This window comes from Elephas maximus, chromosome 11 (genome assembly GCF_024166365.1).
Source record: "Elephas maximus indicus isolate mEleMax1 chromosome 11, mEleMax1 primary haplotype, whole genome shotgun sequence".
NCBI classification, from domain to species: domain Eukaryota; kingdom Metazoa; phylum Chordata; class Mammalia; order Proboscidea; family Elephantidae; genus Elephas; species Elephas maximus.
The window spans coordinates 86,351,569-86,371,449 of record NC_064829.1 but is presented as its reverse complement, the minus strand read 5'-3'; the positions used below and the strand labels follow the sequence as shown (position 1 = coordinate 86,371,449).

The following is a 19,881-nucleotide window of genomic DNA, read 5'->3' as shown; positions in this document are numbered from 1 at the left end:
AGGAATGATACCACATATGCCTTAAAAGCCTCAGAAGGCTGGCACAGCGTGATTTTTGTTTAAAAATTCCTGTTGGTGTGATGACATCATGAAAAGTGCCCAGGGCCACTATACGACAGGAAAGGGGGACATGCGTTTGCTAAGATAAATCCCCACCCCGGGCTCTGAACGTAATTAGAGACGGGATTCAGGTGCGTGGCCAGTGGCTCCATTGCTGTCCTGGTGTCCACGGACGATCTCACGTGTGCCCCCTGAAGAGCCTGTGGGAGGGAGTGTGGTCGCTCTATGCCTTGGGTAACACAACTTAGCGTTTCATTTCAACTGTAGCTTCTCACTGCCCTCGAGCACCGGGTGGTGAGATCACCGGGAAACATATTGCAAGGGACCAGGAAACATATTTCTATGTGGGACCAAAACAGTGGAAAAATGTCCACGTCAACCCACTGAGGACAGCTCTGTGTGATGCTCTTTCTGCTTGTTTGCGTTAACACACAGGAATGCGATGGGCATCACACCTAACGGGAGGAGCAGTTCTGCAGCCAGGAGATAAAGAGAACAGAGGAATTTGGCCCAGATGATTATTGTAAAATTCCCAACCAGAGGAAAAACAGTGCCCTGTGCTCTCCAACCACCGAGTCCAGGCGGTACAACAAACGCCACAAAGGCTCGTGCCCCCAACACACACAGTCCCTGGAGAAGCCTGTTGCCACACACATCCCGAAGGAAGAGGAGACAGCAGGGCCAGGGTGAGCTTGTTTGTCAAGGTGCCGTGGTCTGAGGGGCAGGGTCAACTTCACACCTCACAGCCTCTCACAGCTCCTAGAGCTCCAGTTCTGTTTGCTTGACATGGCTCTTCCCTTAGCCTTGGGAGTTTAATCACTTTCAGTTCTGTGTGACATGACTGTCACTGCCCAAGAAAAGGCACAAGATAGTAAACGGTCATGTATGTGTGACTCCAGTGTGCTGGAGAGGCCTAGCTCTGCAATATCCTCATTCTGATCTAAATAAAAATTGTAAAGAAGTACAGCAGACATAAGCAGTTCAGATGTTTTTTTAAGTGCCTCCAAATTGATTTTTTAAATTTCCATGTTTATGACTTAGTTCTGAGTTGTTCCGATGACAACTCTGAAGACAGCAAGCTTTATAGGATTTAAATTTGAAGTTGGGATAGAAATGGAGAAGCACCCTAATGCAAGTCAAGAAAACTAAGTAGTAATTCTTGCTTTCTCTCTAAATTTTACCTGACTACTATTCTCGTTAGCATGCCAACAGAAAAGTAGTATTTACGATCTGATTGTTTAAAACACTGTCAACTCTCAGGCTCTCTTTGCACAAATACTCAGGAAGGTGACAATGGGTTTAGTTACAGCCTAGAACCAACTCATGCCATCCACACGCAGCCCTGACTACACGTCGCACACAGCCTGAACTGCAGGGAAGAAAGGAGCCCGCAGCCGAGCAAACTTCTAAGAATAACCCTATTGAAAGGCAGTCTTCATCAGAAAATCCACTGCCCCGTCCTGCTTCAGGACGCCCTCTAATAAAGAGGGCAGAAAAAGAAAAACAGCAGCAAGCTGTGAACCCTGCCCTCATGCAGCAAGGCACGTGCATGCAGTGTGCCTGCATCTGGGGCGCTGACCCCACTGGCCTGACGGAACCTGGTGCCGGAGCCCTGGAGGCCAGCTCCACCCACAGAAGATGGCACTGTAGGCGCTTCGTGCCCAGAGAGTACTCTGCCTGGGTCATCAGTGGCCTACCTGTTGGGGAAGCTATTTAAGAAAAAATAAAGTCAGCCCATTCAGTGGAACCAGCAGAGCACAGCACCACCTCACACTGCTGTGCAGAGATCCACAACAAACATCAGGGCTGCAGATGCTGCTGCTCCCACCTCGAGCCCAGCGCCATCCCCAGGGAGAAAGGCTGTTGTTCCCAATACTAGTGGGGTTGCTCCAGGGGGAACCACTCGGCACAGGCCTATCTGTATCCCATGGTGCAGCAGCAGTAATTAGGGCTGAGAAAGGAAACAAAGCAAGCAGGGAGGCAGCAGCAAATGGTGGGGGTGGCCTGATTTGGTTTAGTCTTATTAAGGAGTCCCTGGGTGGTGCAAGTAGCCTCAACTGCTAACTGAAATGCTGGAGGTTCGAGTCTACTCAGAAGTGCCTCAAAAGAAAGGCCTGGCAATCTATTTCCCAAAAATCAGCCACTGAAAACCCTGTGACACACATGGGGTCGCCATGAGTCTGAGTTGACTTAAGGGCAGCTGGTTTGGGTTTTCTTGATTTGTCTTATTAGGCCCTGGTGTTCAGCCCATTCCAAGTGCAGTGACTTACCTCATGTAGGAAGCTGGGGACAGGGGCTTCGGCTTCACCCAGGGGCAGGGGGCCTGAGGCACCGACAGGTACTGGTCACAGAAGGCGCCCTTGCGGATGTGCTGAAAGGCAGGAAACTCCTCCGGGGAAAAGGTGGCGGCAGGTGGGGTGGTGCCAGGGTCCTCACTGGCTGGTTCCACCTTGAGCGCCATGGCAGCTGTGTGCTCCAGCGTTGTCTTGCGAGCCTTGACGGGCACGCCGTCACCCAGGTCCAGCGAGCTGTCGGTGGACAGGGCGTTGATGGCTGCCACGATGGCCGAGCTGGTGTACTGCGTGGAGTTGCCCAGCCAGGTGTCATCAGTGACACTGACACGTGGGGAGCCCTGCGGGGACGGGGTGGGCGAGGGGTGTGGTGAGCAGGACGGCTGCCGGCCATTGAGGCCATACTTGCGCTTGTTGCAGGGCGAGGAGGGCCGGGAGCCGCGAGGGCCCAGCCAGCTCTCCTCGGTGACGCTGGCCCGCGGTGAGGTGGACGGTGAGTGCCGTGGCGAGGCCAGCAGGTTGCAGGCCCCCAGTCCGCGAGGGAAGCCATCCTCAGGGTCAGTGGTCTTGGGGGACACGCAGGGAGACTGCCAGGGGGACGTCTGGGGGGAGGCGTAGGGGTACGAGTAGTTGGACTCGTAGGAGGAGGCCTCGGAGTTGCAGCTGCGGGAGGACAGACTACTGGCCGGGCTCAGGCAGGTGGGGTCCCTGTAGGCCTCGAGGCCGGGCAGAGGCAGTGTGGCCGTGGAGGGTGCCCGCCTGGCACCGGGGACAGTGTCCTCCACCTCCACGTCATGGAAGAATGGGTTGCTGCCGTGGTGCAGGCCCAGGTAGGATGTGATCTCGATGCGGGGGCTCTCCAGGGCTGGGGCGCCATTGGGCCGGGTGCCACCTGAGGGCAGGAAGTACCCAGCGGGCCCACTGTCCACTGTGCCCCCATAGCCCGAGGGGTGGCCTGTCGATGGGAGGACGGAGATGACGGGGTTAGACGTCTGTAGGTCATGGCATGGGGCTGGCAGTGCGGGGTGTGCTGTGCTGAGTGGTAGGCCAGAACTGATACCGGAGGATGCATAGCTGTAGTGCTCTGGAAGGAAGAAGATTAGCATGAGGGGCTATTCATCTAGTGGCACAAGCCCCCTGCCTACAGACCAACATGGACCCCTCCACCTGACTGCTGGCTCCCGGTGCCAGGCCCGCCCCTCAGCAGAGCGGCCTCTGAAAATGGCGTCAGGCCGATGCTCTGGGCCACCCAAAGCCCTTTCATCCACCGGCAGGCCCTCACACTACCCACTGCCCTCTGCCCTCCTCCTCTCCCTCCCTCTTATGCCCCTAGCAGCACATCGACACCCCTAGGGCCTCTGCACCCCTGGGCACCCTCACTTTCTTCCGGTCTTTACGCAAAAGTCCCCTAACACTGGTTTCATCTTTCTCCTGAACATGAATCACAGTCACACTAGGTATGCCTTTCACTCATGTCTCTTGCCCAGTAGAATCTGAGTGTGTGAGGGCAAGGGCTCCTGTCTGTCTTCTTCCACTGCCCTTCTGGGGGCCCAGGACTGTGCCTGGCCCGTTAAAGGTACTCAGCTAGTCTAGTGTACAAATGAACAAGTGAGCAAATAGAATAAATGTGTCTTAGAGAGAAACGCAGATGCTGAGGGAGATTTTCACAGGTTTTTGTTTTTTTAGTCACTGCCGAGGGCTCTGACGCAGCATTTCCTCACCACAGGCTGTAAAGGAGATGCCTCGGGGGGTGAATAAAGACACAGATTCTGGGGCCCCTTTCAGAGTCCTGGTCCTGGCTCTCGGCCCAGGAATCCATCTCAAGGAAAAGCACCTCAGCACATGCAGCAAAGCGTAAGAACCGCTACTTATGTGTTCATTCTACCTCAGCAAGATCTTTTCAAAATTATTACTTAGTATAATTATTCTAACAGGAAGGCCTAGTTTCTGAGTCTCCAACTTGAAAAGACTGTTATCACACCTCAGTACCTCGTTACTGTATGCCTAGAGACAGGTATTCCAAGGTCCCTGATAGAAACTCTAGGCCCCGTCTCTGAGTTCAAGTGCACCGGCTCGAAGACATTTCACGCACAAGCAGCGCCACCCTTCTGCTCTGATGTGGCCCAGAAACTCACAAGGTGAGCCCGAGAACCAGGGATCTAAGAGCCCCCACCCAAGCCTCATCACATTCACCAGCAGAGATGGATAGGTCTAGCACCCCAAGCTGGCGGTAACTACTTCCATCGTCACGTTTCCAGAATTAGCCACTCAACAACTCTCTTCAAAAATACAGTATTTTATAATCCTGCTACCAAGATTCTTCGACCGCACTGGGGACCAAGAGTCTTAGTTTTATCATACTCAAGTCCCACCTGACACAAATGCTGTCCTCTCGCACTTCATTCAAGGTGGAGAAGCCTGAGGCCTCAGACTGCTCACATAGCCCTCTACCATCAGCCCACAGAGTCACATGCGGGTCTTTGGAAAGACAGCATGGTACCTTTCAACCTTGGTGTCAGACCCACAAAAGTCTGCAAAGGCCTGCAGCAGCCCTCACAGATGACTAAGTCGACAAGCAATACTTCTCCGAGAGACTATAAAGACTTATGGAAAGGAAAGGCACCACTGTTCAGTCAGAGAAGAGACAGGCATTGAATTTAGGCATAGCTCCAGCACACAAACTCAACATGGAGCACAAAAGCACCGATTTTCCACCATCGCTGCCTGCAAAGCACAGAACAGAACCTGCTTGCTTGCTGGATCTGAGAGTGGGTCTGGGCCCCTCTGCCCTGGCTGAGCTCATGTAGGTCCCCCTTCTGAGCCTGGGTGGCCCCCAGTCTCCATGGAGATGCTGAGGAAGAAGCAAGCTCCCAAAGAGGATGGAGTCTTTCTGGGGTACAGAACCCCCCCAGGGCAGGGGCAGCTGAGTCCAGTGCCATGGAACCATCTGGACCCCAGTGGGGCCTGAGCCTGCGCAGACCCCATCTTGCTTGCCTCTAGGGGCAGCTTCCAGAAAGAGAGGGTGGATGTTCCACAAAGAAGGGGGCCCCAGGCCAGGCTGCCTGTGACCCCAGGAATGCCCACCCCCATGGGTTTCTGGACCCCTGGGGACAGGCCTTTGCAGAGGGCCCCAGCCTCTCCCCAAGCAGGACGAGGGCAAACCACACACTGCCTGTCCTTTGGCTCCAAGAGAGCAGCCACCTCCATACCCGCCCTGGCACACACCTGGGGGCCCACACTGGAGGCCCACACACAGGGGGTACACACATGGGAACTCACACCTGGGGGCCCATACCATACCAGCCTGGGGCTCAAAGGGTAGAGACAGGCCCACCCCGCCTCCAAGAAGGGAAGGCCAGAGGGGTGGGAAGCTGGCGTTGGAGAAAGGAAGCATGACTGATTGTACATTTTAAGCAGCTGGCTCAAGCTCCTACGTGGGGTCTGACCACCAGGAGAAAGTGGAAGGCGGGAGACCAAAGATGGAGCCGCTGCAGCCTGGACAGCACTCTATCTGTCAGGACCCTGGGTTACCCATTCTCGCAGCTACCGTGGGAAAGTCCTTTCTTTACCACTTTGTAACTGCTACCAGTTTTTACTTTTTTAGTTTGTAATTCTTCTTCGCTACTTATTTAAAAGATATGCCTTGGCAGTTTTTTCCTCTTTATAGTCATATGCACATTTTAATAGTACAAAGACTCAGGGGTTCTTCCCCTATTTGGCTGGCCCAACATTTCCCAAATCATCCTAACCAGGACTTTGAGTAGTAAAAAAGAAAAAGAAAAAGCTGGGTATAAGCTACGAACTGTAGGATTCCAACTGTGTGACGTCCTGGAAAAGGCAAAACCACACAGACTGGTGTTTGCCGGGGGAGGGGGAGGAGTGAACAGGTGAGCACAGGGCTTTTTTAGGGCAGTGACATGATTCTGCACGACACTGTAATGGTGGCTACATGACAGTATTACGCATTTGTCAAAAGCCACATGACTGGAAACACAGAGAGAGCCCTAAACTGTGGCCTTTATTCAATAACATTGTGTCAATATTGGTTCATCAATTGTTAGCAAATGTACCACAGGCATGGAGATGTTAACATTAGGAGAAACTGTACAGGAAGGGAGGGGGTAGATGAGAACTCAGCAATTTCTGTACAATTTTTCTGTAAGCTAAAACTGCTCTAAAAAAATAACGTCTATTAATTTCCAAAAAAAAAAAAGGGAATTAGTCTTCCAGAGAGGGGAAGGTATCAACAGTATCTACCTCTCTTCAAGCAAAAGTCATACGTTGGTTAGTGCAACCAAGTATAGTTCAACCAAATACAGCCAAAACCAAACTCGTCGCTGCTGTTGAGTCAATTCCAACTTATAGGGACCCTATGAGAGAGAAGTGCCCCAGAGGGATTCCAAGGAGCGGCTGGTGGATTCAAACTGCTGACCTTTTCGTTAGCAGCCGAGGTCTTAACCACTACACCAAGATAGGGATAGAGGTGTAGAAAGTGCCATCGTGTTAAGAAAGTGCCTTCTTAACGATGAACAAATAAAATATTCACAAAGTGAGTGTGAATGTATATCATATGGCAGGTGTCTTAGTAATCAGACCTCAACAAGTAGTTTTACTACGTTGGATGTATTCTAAAATAAAAGTTAGGTAAATGCTTTCCTCCCCTAGTTCCTGGTTTTTGTCTCACTCCTGAGCAAAGAATTCCTGCCCCAGGGACCTCCCATATGTGCCAAATCCACCGGAAATACGTTTCTTCAGCAAATAGTTTTGTTAATAACTAGCACTATCGCCATGTCCCCAGTGAGGTGTTTTCTGGCCTCATGGGACCTCGAATCCGGACGAGGCCGGTCTCTGGGGCAGACCAAAGTTAATTCCCTCCCTCTCTCTGTCAGGATGGTTAGACTCAAGGACACACACCAGACTGACTGCTGAGCCCACCTGCTTGTTATAATCCTTCTTTCTGGTAGAGACACGCTAACAATCTAACATTAAAATAAGAACGAATTTCCATTTTAAACCAAGCTGTCCACTTCAGAATTCTAAAAAGTACTAGGCATGAAGATGTCAGAAATACTAAACAGTGTACTAAATATTAAATTTATACTATAAAGTCCATCTTCCCACTTATTATGTAACTCCTGACACTAGAGAAGATGCTACAGCACCTTCTAACAGGTCTTTCCAGGCCATTACCAACCCCAAGCCTTTCCTTTGGGTTGTCAAACCTTAATGGTGGTTTTGTAGGATTGCTAAACTTACAAATTCCTGTATTTCCTGGGTCCCAACTTAAAGGTGTGATGCATGTCTGTAATTTATTTTGAGATAGAGTGATTCCACTGTTAACTGCCATTTGTTGGCAGGAAGGTAATTCCAAAGAGTAAAACCCCTGGCCATTTCGTACTTCCGGTGTTAGGCCCCTCAGTCTGTGCCAGGACCAGGCCTGTGCCGGGGCCAGCCTGATCCTCCGGGCTGAGGGAGCCCACAGGGTGTGCTGGGTGAGGAGGAGGCTGAAGCTTCTGGATGCCAGGGGGAGATGGGGGAGCTGATCTGAAGTGTTTCTGAATAAAAGCCATATTTGAAGGAGAAATGGAGTTTATGAGACAAAGCACCTGGGCTGACGGAAGGAAAAGGAGGAGGCTCCCATCCCTCCACCCACAAGTGCAAGCCCCTCCCAAACTGGCTGGCAGGAGGTGCCACACCAGGACAGGAGAGAGTGGAGACTTCCAGCAGAGGCCTGCCTGGGTGAGCCATTACTTTTACTAAAGTATTTCAATAAAACTTGATTCAATGAGGAAAAGAGAAAGCACACAGCCTTTATTAAAAACAACGACTCACCCAGCCGTGAGTTTTCCTTAATTAAACAAATTACAAAAGAAGAGCCTTAAATGCCTAAACTTAATTATGAGCAGTCAACCAAACGCCCGAGAGGAGGGCCATCTGATACAGGAACGCTCCTGTTCTCAGTTTTAGAACAATAACAACAGGTTAGAGCTCCCCAACTTGCCCGGGGGCCAAGCCCTCCCACAGCACTGACCTCTCCCTCCCTGGGTGCACCCACCACCCACCCTACCATGCAGTGCCCTCCCCTCTCTTGCCTGGAGGAGAAGGCCTTGTTGGGACCCCCTACTCTGCAGCCTGGAGCACCTGGGGAGCCCCCTTTTCTTCTTTCCTCCCTCATCCCCAGCGTCCCCTTGATTTGGTTTTATTACCCACCTGAACCATATTCAAATTTGAATTATTTAACTATTCAAAAGAATTGCATTCACATGGAATGAAAATGTTTCCAGTAACTTTCTTAGCAACGCTGAGATGTTCAGGCTGATTTATACCATGTCAGCCTCCACTAAAGAGCTCAACACCTACTAAAGTCACCTTCTACGGATGCCTTGGGAACCTGGCTATTTGCCAAGATGGGTTCATTACATTACACTGTAGGTGAGTACAAAAGAAACAACACTCTTTTAAGCAAATATCGTGGAGGGCATATTCGAAATTATCTAATATAGTAAAATGTGACAAAACTGTGGCTCGCCCTCTGAAGACACAACCTGCATTCTCCTTACTCCTCAGATGTTGAGAGTGTTCACGCTGCACACACCCCACCTGCCACCCCGCTCTGCAGTCACTGCTCACGGTGACGGGGTGCCGAGGAGGCGGGGGGGCGGGCCTGGGCAGCATGGGCAGAGGCACACCCTCAGGTAGGCCCAGCTGCTGTTGGCCGCAGCAAATTCAACAAACCGGAGTTACCAGCAGTTATTTTGTCTCACACGGAGAAATAACTTATTTCAAAAGCATATGATTTTACTTCTGAACAGCCGTGAACAAAGTATATTGATGCACATTTCAAGACAAAGAAAAACTGCAGGTGGGCCTTATTCTCCCACAGAGACCACTCCCCACTTACCACAGGGGAACCTGCCCTTAATCAGTTTATACATCAGAGTTTTCACCAAACTTCCCACATGGCAGGGGAACACCGTCTCCAGGGCTGCAGCCCTCAAATGGGCACCAACAAGAGCGGGGAGGGGAAGGGGGAAGACGGAAGGGGAGGTAAGGGGGTGTGCACGGGTCTGGGGCCATCGTGGGTTTTCTTGGTCGCACTTTGATCCTTCACAAATGGCATTTGATTCTCATTCTAAATGACAGCCCTTTAGCAGCAGCTGCAGCGGAGCCACAGGCCGTGACACCAGACACAGGCTGGGAGGGGTCAGTGGCCAGACTCGGGCCTCTGGATGCCACATCCTCTTTGCAGTGGAGGCCCTTATGGACGGTGGCAAGAATATAACTTTGTACATACTGGAACTTTACAAAAGAACCACTATCAAAGTCCCTGCAACCACTATCAAAGTCCCTGGCTGCACCATTGGAAGCTGTTTACCTAGTGCACCCAACCCGCAGCCTCCACAGCGGCCTGGGCAGGCTGTGGCCCATCAGTGTGACAGACAGCGACAGCAGCTTTCCACTGTCCGCTCAACAATCTGCCAGCAAGGAGATTTACAAAGGCAACTAGAATGGCCTCATTACAGTAGCAAATAAACAATATTTAATGTTACGTAAATAAATAAACATACAGGAGCCTCTCGAGGGTCCTTAATCCCACCGAGGATGTGGCCCCTGGCACAGTGCCCTTCAAGAGACACTGAAACTCTCCCCAGACTGTCCTCACTGTATCATGTCAAGTAACCATCTCCACAGTCTCCATCTCCAAGGAATTAAGAAGTATCCATGTTGTTCACTAGTAGCTGTACCCGCCCTTTGAGGAAACGACATAAAGCTAAAACATCCTGATCATCCAAAAGACTCTGCTGTGACCGGCCATCTCAGAACTGTGAGCCAGGTAAGCTGCGACAGGCGAAGCTGCTGTCTTCAAGAGCTTACTGCTCTCCCTAAAGCGCTGGGCTTTAGCCAGCACACTTTCCGAATTTAATTCTCGTCTGAGACTTTCCTTGCTAGGCAGTTATGATGAGCAGGAGCTGTGTCCTTGCCGGCTCCTCCCTTCGGGTTTCCTGCCCGTGGCTGACCAGCCCACACAACGGGCAGGCTCCTGGGTGAGAATGTTGCTGAAAATAAAAATTCTTCCAGACTGTCACTCCTCCCAGTGCACACGACACAGCCCCAGCGGAGCGGAGAAAGGCAAACTTAGCCACCGCAGCCCTGAGGTGTCTCCGCTGGAGGGAGTCCAGACCGCCACCCAGAGGCCTCATCAGTTTCCTCTGAGTTGCCACGGCGACAATACTGGCAGCACTGGGCAGGCCAAAATAACTTCGAAAACAAGCGCCTTCAGGCGGGAAGCAGCAGCCACACCCACCGAACAGCTGACAGCAAACCAGTGATTTCCTTCCACCCAGAGGGGCAGGGGGAGCCCTGCTGGGGGGCTTAGGGAGGTTCCCTGGAGGGGCAGAGGGGAACCCCCCACTCTGCCCCTGCTGCTCCTCCTGGGCCCTGGGCTGGGGGATATCACCCTTTCCTTGCCTGGGGCAAAACTTTTTTCAAGAAAGTATTTTTTCTTCTTCCTAATCAATAGTAACTATCCACTGTTTGCACTCATCAAGTGCTTTAAAGATAAATAAGCACTTCCCTTCCTCAGAATGCCCACTGAGAGCTATCAGGCCTGGAAGAGCAAAAAGCTGAATAAAAGCAGGTGGGGGATGAGAGACACAAACAGGGGACACCACAGGGCTGGACTAGTGCTCCCATCCACCAGCTGACCACGCTGACGCCTCTGGACAGCTACACTCAGGACTGCTCAGAACCGGCCAGCCCACCCTCACCCGGCCAGCCCTTCGGTAGGATACCTGCTCTGAACTTGGCTGAACATGGCGTCGCCTTCACCGAGTAACAGTCGACAGCTCGAGGGTCCGCTGCTTCACGTACCACTGTGTCCTTTGTGACAACGTATAAATTTCTGTATTCCATGTAATCTATAAAATGCAGCATCACCTTGCTCCTCATTCTAGCCCAGTTCTATTCATTCATCCATTTATTTATATGCAGACTCCTCTCAGAAATAATGTGAAGCCATTTCTATCACCCATTAAGAGCTGGGGAGTTTAATGTGAGAATTTAATACGTATGGCAGTGTAATGTAAAAATTAATGATAATCACAAAAAGAAGAAAAAACATGTGTCTCTACAAGAAAAACATATAAAAAAAGAAATGTTTTCTAGAAGTGCTTTCTGATACCGCTAAAAGACAGAAGGAGACCTTGCCACCTCCCTGCCCACATCTTTCTCACTTCACCTGAGCCTCTTTCCCTCCAGCCCAGGTAAATGCCAGGCCCAAGGGCAGGAGCCCAGGAAGCCTTCCTGGGTCCAGGCTTCCCTGGATCTGCTGAGCTCCAGGAGGCATTAACTGGAGCTTTCTCCCTGAGAGGGCTGCGGGGCACGGGGAAGGGGGCGGGGGGCGTGCACAGTAATGCTTAATTAAGGCAGCCTCCAGACTCTCTCAGCCAAGTTCTAACCTGAGCTCTAAACAAGTCGGGAGCAAGCTAGTCCGCAGGATACAGAGCTGGCTGGGGCTCTGGAGGGCAAAGCCTTCCAGGTGAGACTTGCTCCCTCTCCTCACTTGTTCTGTTTCTCTCAGATCAAGGCCAAGAAAAAACCATATTTGGGTGCATACCAGAGGGCAAGGGGAGGCTTCCCTAGGGGTCATCCAGACCCTCGAATCATCAGGGGGTGAGGAGGCCTAAGCTAACCAGAGTCTCACTAGCTGATGCCAGTGAGCCCCACTCCTTCAAACTGGGTGTGAAACCATGGGACCCCAACGAAACCAGGCGCATGGTCAGGCAGGGGTTCATCATTAGCTGTTTGTGCTGAGTGACCACGCAAGTAGGGGCACCGGGAGGTGCAGGGCCCCGGAGACAGTGAGAATCACCTTCACAAAGGTCTGTGTGGTCTCTGGCTGAGATATCATCCTTAAGGATGGGAGTGGCTGAGGGGTGACCAAAGATCAGCAACATGTGCAAAGAGTTTTCTGTGACACAGGCAGAAAGCACTCCTCAACAGCCCATTCCTATCCCATACCAGAGGTCAGAAGTGGGGTCCGTGTTCCCACATTACTACTCTTACTAGTGATGCTTACTAATGAACTGAAAAGGCGGTCGAGTGCTGGTAGAAACCTCTTCTGATGAAACACACTGATGCAAAGAGCAAGGGAATTAAAGAGAACTCCAGAAAGAACTTACAAAACTATGCCCAGTATCACAGACCAGCATAATTCAAACTAAGAAAGTAAAAAGTGCCTCCATGGGCCAGCCTCTTCCACTTCCAGTCCCAGCTCTCTCCTGTCCTGGCCAGCCTTCGCTCCAGCTGACCTCAGCCAGTCCACAGAAAAGGGAACTGAGTGAGGCAGCCAGTCAGAGATGGTGCGTAATGAAGATCCGGTCATGTCGGCCCGGCTAGAACATCTAATCTTAAAAGATGAACATTACACTTTTGCAAAGAAGAATCCTGAATGATACGGAAAATATTATACACTCATAATCACGCATGGTTTGTCTTTGCCAACTACCAGCACCAAGTCTCCACCCCTTCATCCCCCATCCACAATGGTGGATGCTTGTCACTTGAATGGAGAGGGAGGTGGTGGAGAAGGGCTCTGGGTGGCCGGTTATTCAGGACAGCCCAGGGCCCAGCCCTGGAGCCACAGATGGCACTGAGACCTGCAAGTGGGTTACTGTCATCCAATAGCTTAGGGGCCATCAGGGGTCCACTCTGAAGGTTCTTTAGTTTATCTATGGCCTGCTTATCTGCTTAACTGGAATCTTTATTTTTGACAGAGAAAAGAGAAAATGAAAGAAGAGGCTCTCCTTTCGTGCATTTTGATCCAAACTTGAAAGCTCAGCCCCTTAGTCTCTTCTCTTCAGGAGGCAATAGGCAGGCAGAGCTGTACCGGTTTTCCGTCCTTGCAGGTGGTCTCCGGTTACAGGCTGCGGGAACCCGGCGGCCCGCGGTTCTGGCCCCCGGGCCAGGCGGGCCAGGCAGGATCCGGCCCAGTGGCAGGAGCTGCCGTCCCCGCGGCTAAGCACGTCTGGCAACGCCGTTGACCATCTGTGCCCAGGTCCCAGTTTCCGAGCCCCGTGCCTCGGACACTCGCTTCCCCTTGAACAACCCGTCCCTCTGCCTCGCCGGGACTGGCCGGCCCCTCCTCCAAGTGCCTGATCTGGGAGCCTGGACAAGGTGTTGGGGCGCGGGGTCCACACACCTGACGGAGCGGCGGCCCTCTCCCGCCCGCTGAACGACGCATTTCCCTCCGCCGGCGGCGCCCGGACCTGGGACCCGGCCGCGGGGACCCTGCGACTCTGCCGCCAGAGTCCCCGGCCCGCGCCCCCCGCCCCCGCGCCCAGCCCACCTCCGGCTGCAGCGGCGGCGCCCTCGTCGCTCTGGTCGAACTCAAAGAGGAACTCGAAGTCGAACTCCTGGTCCGGCCCCAGCCCCGTCATGTCGGGCCGGACGGGCACCTGTGGGTCGGGCGGCCGCGGCGCCCGCTCCGGGCGTAACGTGACTCCGGCGCCTCCCGCCTCCTCCCGGCCCCCACCCCGCCCGCGGCCCCGCCCCCGCCCCCTCCCGACTCGCGCACCCCCCCGCCCCCCGGCGTTTCCGGGTTGTATAAACACGCGCCGCCGCCCGCTTCCGAGTTTGCAGTAAAGTCCCCGGGGGCGCCCGCTCTGCCTGGCCCGCGACGCGCGACCCCCGCGACCGAGGGGTCCCGGCCCTGCGCTCGGGGTCCGAGGCCGCGCAGGGCCGGCGGCACGGGAAGAGGCCGCAGACCCCGGCCCCGCCGCCCTCCATCCCCGCAGCGCCGTGGGCCGGGTCGGGCCTTCCGCCCTGCAGACTCTACGGGGTCTGTTTCCGCGGGAGCTCGCCCGCAGCCTCGCGCTCCCAGGGGAAATATCCGTGCCCGAGCCAGGGACCGGATTCGCGGCCTCCACTGATTCACGACCACAGGGCCAACACCGCACTCAAGGCGACTGAATTTGGTCTAAAAATATTTTTAAAAACCCAGGGCCCCTTTCTCTTCTAGGAGTAAGTTCTTTCCCACCCCTCAGTTGTTGCAGCAACCTACAACTTGCACCCAGGTCAGGGACGCAGGAGCTGAATTTCAGCACAAAGCGACTAAGACAGGCTGCTTTCTGGCTAGTTATGGAAGACCTTCGTGTTTCAAGCAATAAGCTGGGGAACACATTTTCCAGCCCCCATTGCTAAAGATATTATCAGAAAGTGCCAGGAAAATGGAAGGCTTTCCCTAGGATTCGGATTTTCTCTCTTGGCTCAAGTAGTGCTGTTGCTTACAAATTGTTAGTTTACTCAGGGCTGGCTGGCAAACAGCAGCCCTCCGTTTTGCCTCTGGCTTTTTACTTACGGACCGATGTTCACTTGTGGTGACCCTTGGTCTTTTTGTAATGCCGTTCACATTAGTCCCCAACTGCCTAAAAACACGGGTTAACACAGACACACACAAGTAACCTGCCCTTCCTTCTTTGGGTTTTCTAGCCAGGCCACGGGGCTGCTGGCTGCATGGCGGGTACACTGTTAGAAGCTGTGCTCGGCCAGCCCAGGACCATTTCTTTCCGTTTAGTTTGTCTCCCAGCTGTCCTCACTGCTTCAGAATCTTGGCGCCGCATAAAAACCAACATCTGGAATACCAAGAGGGGTGGCGAAGGTGACTTTATAAGAAGTTGAGCATCCCCAATGCATGAGGGAGGTACAAGGCTGTACAAATCTTAATGTTTCCAACTCTGCTGCTCATCAGAAAGTGTCCTCCTTTCCGCCCTAGAGGCCCTCTGGCCCTGCGGGTATTGCTTTTTCCAGAAGCAGATAACCCGCCAATCACGTGATGCCTCCCGGACTCCTCTCTCAGTGACCCTTGTCAAATGGCTGGTTTTCTCCAATGATAAACTATAGTTCAGTTTGGCCTGATTTATTTGCTAATAATAGTTTGAGATGTATGTTGGAGGGTTGTTTTTAGTTTGCTTTTTGCTGACCTTCAGGCAAATGGAAGCTCTGGTTTCTGTGGAGAAGCCATACCATTTCATTTTCTTTCTTTTCCGACTTTTAACTTCAGCCACCTTCTCATGTCCACCAAAAAACTATGCATGGATCTTGGGCCTTATCATCTGTTTAGACTGAAACTTCTTGTTGAACTCTTCTAAAGAAAGTGGGTTTACGTTTTTCTGCATGCACACGTCTCCACAGACCCAGGCCTTAAAGGAACATGGGTCACAAGGCTGTTTGATCCTAAGACTGACCGGGCTCCCCACCTAGTTTCAGGTCCCCAGCAGGCACTTGGAGGGGTGCTCCTCTGCCCCTCTGGGTGGAACATACCTTCTTCCTGCACAGGCCCGGCCCCACTTGTCTTGATCTAAGTTGCCAATTCAGCGGATACCTGTGTCTTGGTGGAAATGTTTAGCTTGGATGGCTTCTCCCGGAGGATGTTAATAGGATACAAAGCTCGAGTGTTGGGTGTGATAAGGCAGGGTGCAAGCACCACAGTGTGTTCTAATCTGGATTAGGAAAGAATGCCATGAAGGTAAATGGAAGGAGAACAGGGCTGGCTTTGTTCTGAGCCACTCTGGGAACCCTCGGGGCATTCTGTATGGAGCAACTTCTGAATGGGTAACTACCTACCAGGCCTCTCCACGGGGGAAAAACAAGCACAGGCCCTCACCAGCATCAACCCCGATGCTCCAGGCTCTCTGCAAGAGGGAGGGAATCACCTGGCCTTCGCCAGGCCTGCTAGCAAGGGAGACACCTTGGCCTTTCCCCCCTGTGCCCTTTGCCTAAAGGATGAGATCAGACTCTCTGGCTAGCCCTCACAAAGCATAGCCACATTCGGTTATTCAAAGGGCAGTATTGCACCCAGCTGACTGCCTATTAGCCAAGGCATTTTCAAACTTATTTTCTTGTTCAGGAAATGTAAAAAATAACCACCATCCCCACAGATTTTTCCCTTGCTTTGTAAAAGAAAACATTCCTCATTACAGGATGGAATACTGACGGTTCCAATAAAAAGACATCTAAACTTTGAAACTAAGACCTATTTTTTTAAAGCAGTGATAAGAAAAACCTTGAAATAAGTATCCAAGGATTTACAATCAAAATGGCAGCCAAAAACCTTTCTCAGAGTAAGAATTCATCGTGTAAATGCTATGTGATGTTTAAGATTTAAACATTTTTAAAAATTGGGATGAAATGGCAAAAAGCATAAAAGCATCACCTACTTCCCTTAATACAAGATATACAGAACACCTCACAACCCAAGGCATGGCAGACACGGAGCACGGTGATCATCAACATGATTTGATGGTATTGAGTTCGTCTTTGTTCAAGACAAGCCAGTTTTCCAAAGGCAGCAGTCTTGGGGACTGAAGGCCAATGTGCACGGGGCCATCCTACTTACTAGAACAGTCAAGGAGACAGCAGTATTTCCTCCATGGCTTGTCAGAGGATGTCTGCCCTCCTGACAGGGCTGCCTATGCACTGCCAGGAATAGCTTGCTAGCTTTCTCAAAATAATTTAAACAAAATAATCCAGTCGCTGAAAAGAAATTTGGAAAGGTACCTCCCAATTCACACCATGCATTTGCCCTCTTGTAGCAGAAATATAACACTACCGGATGGCACCTGCAGCAGCTACGGGGTAGGCTGCTTTTGTTTCTGTGACGGTTCTTCTGAGGGGGTGGAGAGCCAGGCACGATGAAGGCATGTTCACATGGAGCTTTTGGGCTCTGACTTGTAAGTCAGGCTGCCATGCAGAGGGGTCCCCAAGTATAGTGTAATTAACAACTGCCCCCCTTACCAGGAGAGAAGAGCAGACACAGGATTTCAGGGCCAAAAAGTTACGCTTTTTTTTTTCCCCCATGCAAAGAAGCAGCATGAAACTTGGAGGTCACTTTTCAAGTCCTGAAACATTTTCTTTGGTGGGAAGTTTAAATTCTACAAGACATCAAAATGACTTCAATTAGAGGCCGCATCTTGTTACTTTTAGTCCTGCCTTTCTACCACAAAGCATCATAGCGAGCCACACAGAGCCGCCCAGGCTTTTTAACAAACTTAAGTCACTTTGCAAAGCACAGCTTTTAAAGAAAAAGCAGCGCCTAGACAAAACACACAGGAGAGGTGCAGAACGCCAGGACCTCCAGCGGCATGGGCGCCTCTTTCCCAAGAAATCACTCTTCTTCCCAAAGCGCTACCCTCGCCCGGCCCCCAAATCTATTTTATTTTAGCTGAATTTCCTACAGCCAGAATCTGCCTTTCGACTCCAGAAGCGAAGGCCAAGTTCGTGCAGTCAGCACAAGAGAAGAGGAGACACCTATTGGCAAAAAGTCGCATTCAAAATCAAGGCTGCTGTGGGGAAACACCAGGGGGACACCGCTTCCCAATCAGTGCAGCCGCGCCCTCCGCGCCTGTCCGCGCCGCGCCAACCCCGCGCTCACCCGGCCTGAGTCCAGGCCCGGGACCCTGCGGTGTCACCAGGCGGCCGGCGGGCACGGGGCGCGGGGCAGGCATGGGGCTGGGGGCGCGCGGGGCCGGGCCAGGAGCGGCCGCACCGGGTTACCTTCCTCCGCCGACTTCATGGTGCCAACAGCGGGCTGCGCGGGCCCCGCGGTGTGTCCGCTCCCGCAGGCTGCAGCCGTAGGGCCGAGTGGAAACTTGGAAGGGACTGGAAAACTCGAACTTGGCATCCACGCGGCGGCGGCGGCGAGGAGCAGGAGGAGCCCAACAAGGAGCGGGCCCCGCGCCCCGCGCCCCGCGGCCTCCCCGCCGGCTGTGCCCGCCTCGGGGGCGCGTCCTCCCAGGGCAAAGTGGCGCGCGTCGCCCCGACGGAAGCGCTCCCGGGCCAGGCTCAGCGCCGCGCCCCCCGCGGGGATGTCATTGAGGGGCGCGTATTGGGCCCGGCTGCTGCCTGTGACCCGCGGAACGGCGGGAGCCTCGGAGGGGTGCGCTCCCCGTTCCCGGTCCCCTGCGCTCGGATTCGGCGCCAGCGACCCTGCCCGGGAGTTTGCGGAGTCTCCAAGTCTCGCTCTGACGCAGGGCCGCGCTCAGCTCCTGCCTTTTTAAAGCTGGAAAACACCTCCCCCGCCTCCCGCCGCCCGCCGCCCCCCCCGCCCGCGGTGACATCACGCCCTCCCGCCCCGGCCGGCGCGGCCCGGGGGAGTCGCGAGCGCCGCGCTGGCCGGCGGTAGGCGCGGGGGCGGCAGCGCGCCCGGACGCCGGGGTCCCCGCGCGCCTCGAGAGCAGCCCCGCTCGGCGGGAATGGGGCGGGGGGCGCCGGGGTGCAGGACGCCCCATGTTGAAGTCATTATGTCAAGTCGCAGGCTTCCCCCGCGGTGGAAATTTGGAAAAAGCTTCCACTGGCAGGCCCGGGAGAGGAAATTCCCGTCCCGCTAAATTGCTACCAGATGGCCGCTCGGGCCCGCCCGCAGGCAGGGCGCTCGGCCCGCGGAGCCCAGCAGCCCGGGTGTCGCGGCGGGGCGAGGGGCCAGCGCGCAGCCCGGCCCCGCCCCGAGTGCGGGGTCTGGTGGGGCGCGGGGACCCTGCTTCCTCGACTCGCCGCCTCACCCTCCTCGCTCCAACTCCCGCATCTCCGCGGGCGCCGCCAGCGCCAGACAGGACCACATTTTCTGGCTGCCGTTGGATGGAAGGGGTTGGAGTGTTAGGGCGGGGAAGACGTCTGGGGTACAAAAGTCGTAAATCCACTGCACGACACCCCGACGCGGTTTAAAATAAACCCCAAAGTAAAAGCGTGTCTGAGCCGCGGATTTACGAGGGGAGGGGGCGTGCTCGGCGACTGCCCCGGTGGGACCCGGGGACATGAGGGACACGTGTTAGGGGACATCAAGCTTCTCGGCGGGAGCGGCGCCCTCGCGCCCCACCGTCTGCAGGTCTTCCCAGCGGCGTCCACGCGGCAGAGCTGAGAGCCTCCTTTCCCGCCGCAGGTACCGAGCCGGGCAGGATGGCGTCGGGGCCGTCCCCAGCCGGAGTCCGGGGAAGCCAGAGCAGAGTTCAGGTGTCGCTACTCCCACGAGACCTGGGCTGGCGCGGTCTGGGTCCCCCAGGGCGCGTTTGAGCTGAGCCAAGGGGTGGAGGAGACCCCGCGAGGAGGCCCGGGCTGGCCGGGGGCGGGGAGGGGGTACATCGGGAGACAGATGCCGCCGCCAGGGGGCGCCAGGGCCACGCCCCTTCCCTCCACTTCTTTAAAAAGCCTTTCCTAGGTACTGGTGTCCCCAGCCCCTGGGTGCCAGGATTTTGCCGGAGAGTTTCCGCCACCCACCCTTCCAGAAGGGGGCGGGCCGTACAAAGGCGCCTTCGGGGCGGAGACCCAGCGAGCCCGTCCCGTGGCTGCTAGCGCCTTACAACGCGGGACCCAGGCAAACTGAGGGGCCGAGCGGGTCTTGGGGGCCTGTGGGGAGGGAGGGGTCGCTCCCGAGGTTGGGGGAGGCCTGGCTGGGCCCCGCGCCCCTCAATCACCTGCGGGGACCCGAAGGCCACGCGGCCGGACGGGAAGCGGGCTGCGCTGGCCTTGGGGACAGGAG

The 19,881-nt window shown here is 54.1% G+C and overlaps 1 protein-coding gene across 5 annotated transcripts in view; it reads right to left on the bottom strand.

The window, feature by feature from the left end:
* Positions 1 to 18,380, bottom strand: part of NFATC1 (nuclear factor of activated T cells 1) — a 122,438-nt gene extending 104,058 nt beyond the window's left edge. For 4 of the 5 annotated variants that reach the window (XM_049900240.1, XM_049900242.1, XM_049900243.1 and 1 more), the window contains exons 1-2: positions 17,904 to 18,380; positions 2,331 to 3,435 (exon numbers count right to left, since the gene is read on the bottom strand). In XM_049900240.1, coding sequence (XP_049756197.1) covers positions 2,331 to 3,435; positions 17,904 to 18,030 — 1,232 coding nt within the window. In that variant the 5' untranslated portion in view covers positions 18,031 to 18,380. Of the gene's footprint in view, positions 1 to 2,330; positions 3,436 to 13,698; positions 13,870 to 17,903 lie in introns of those variants that run through there. The other variant, XM_049900241.1, reaches the window with a different exon arrangement.
* Between the last annotated feature and the right edge of the window lie 1,501 nt (positions 18,381 to 19,881).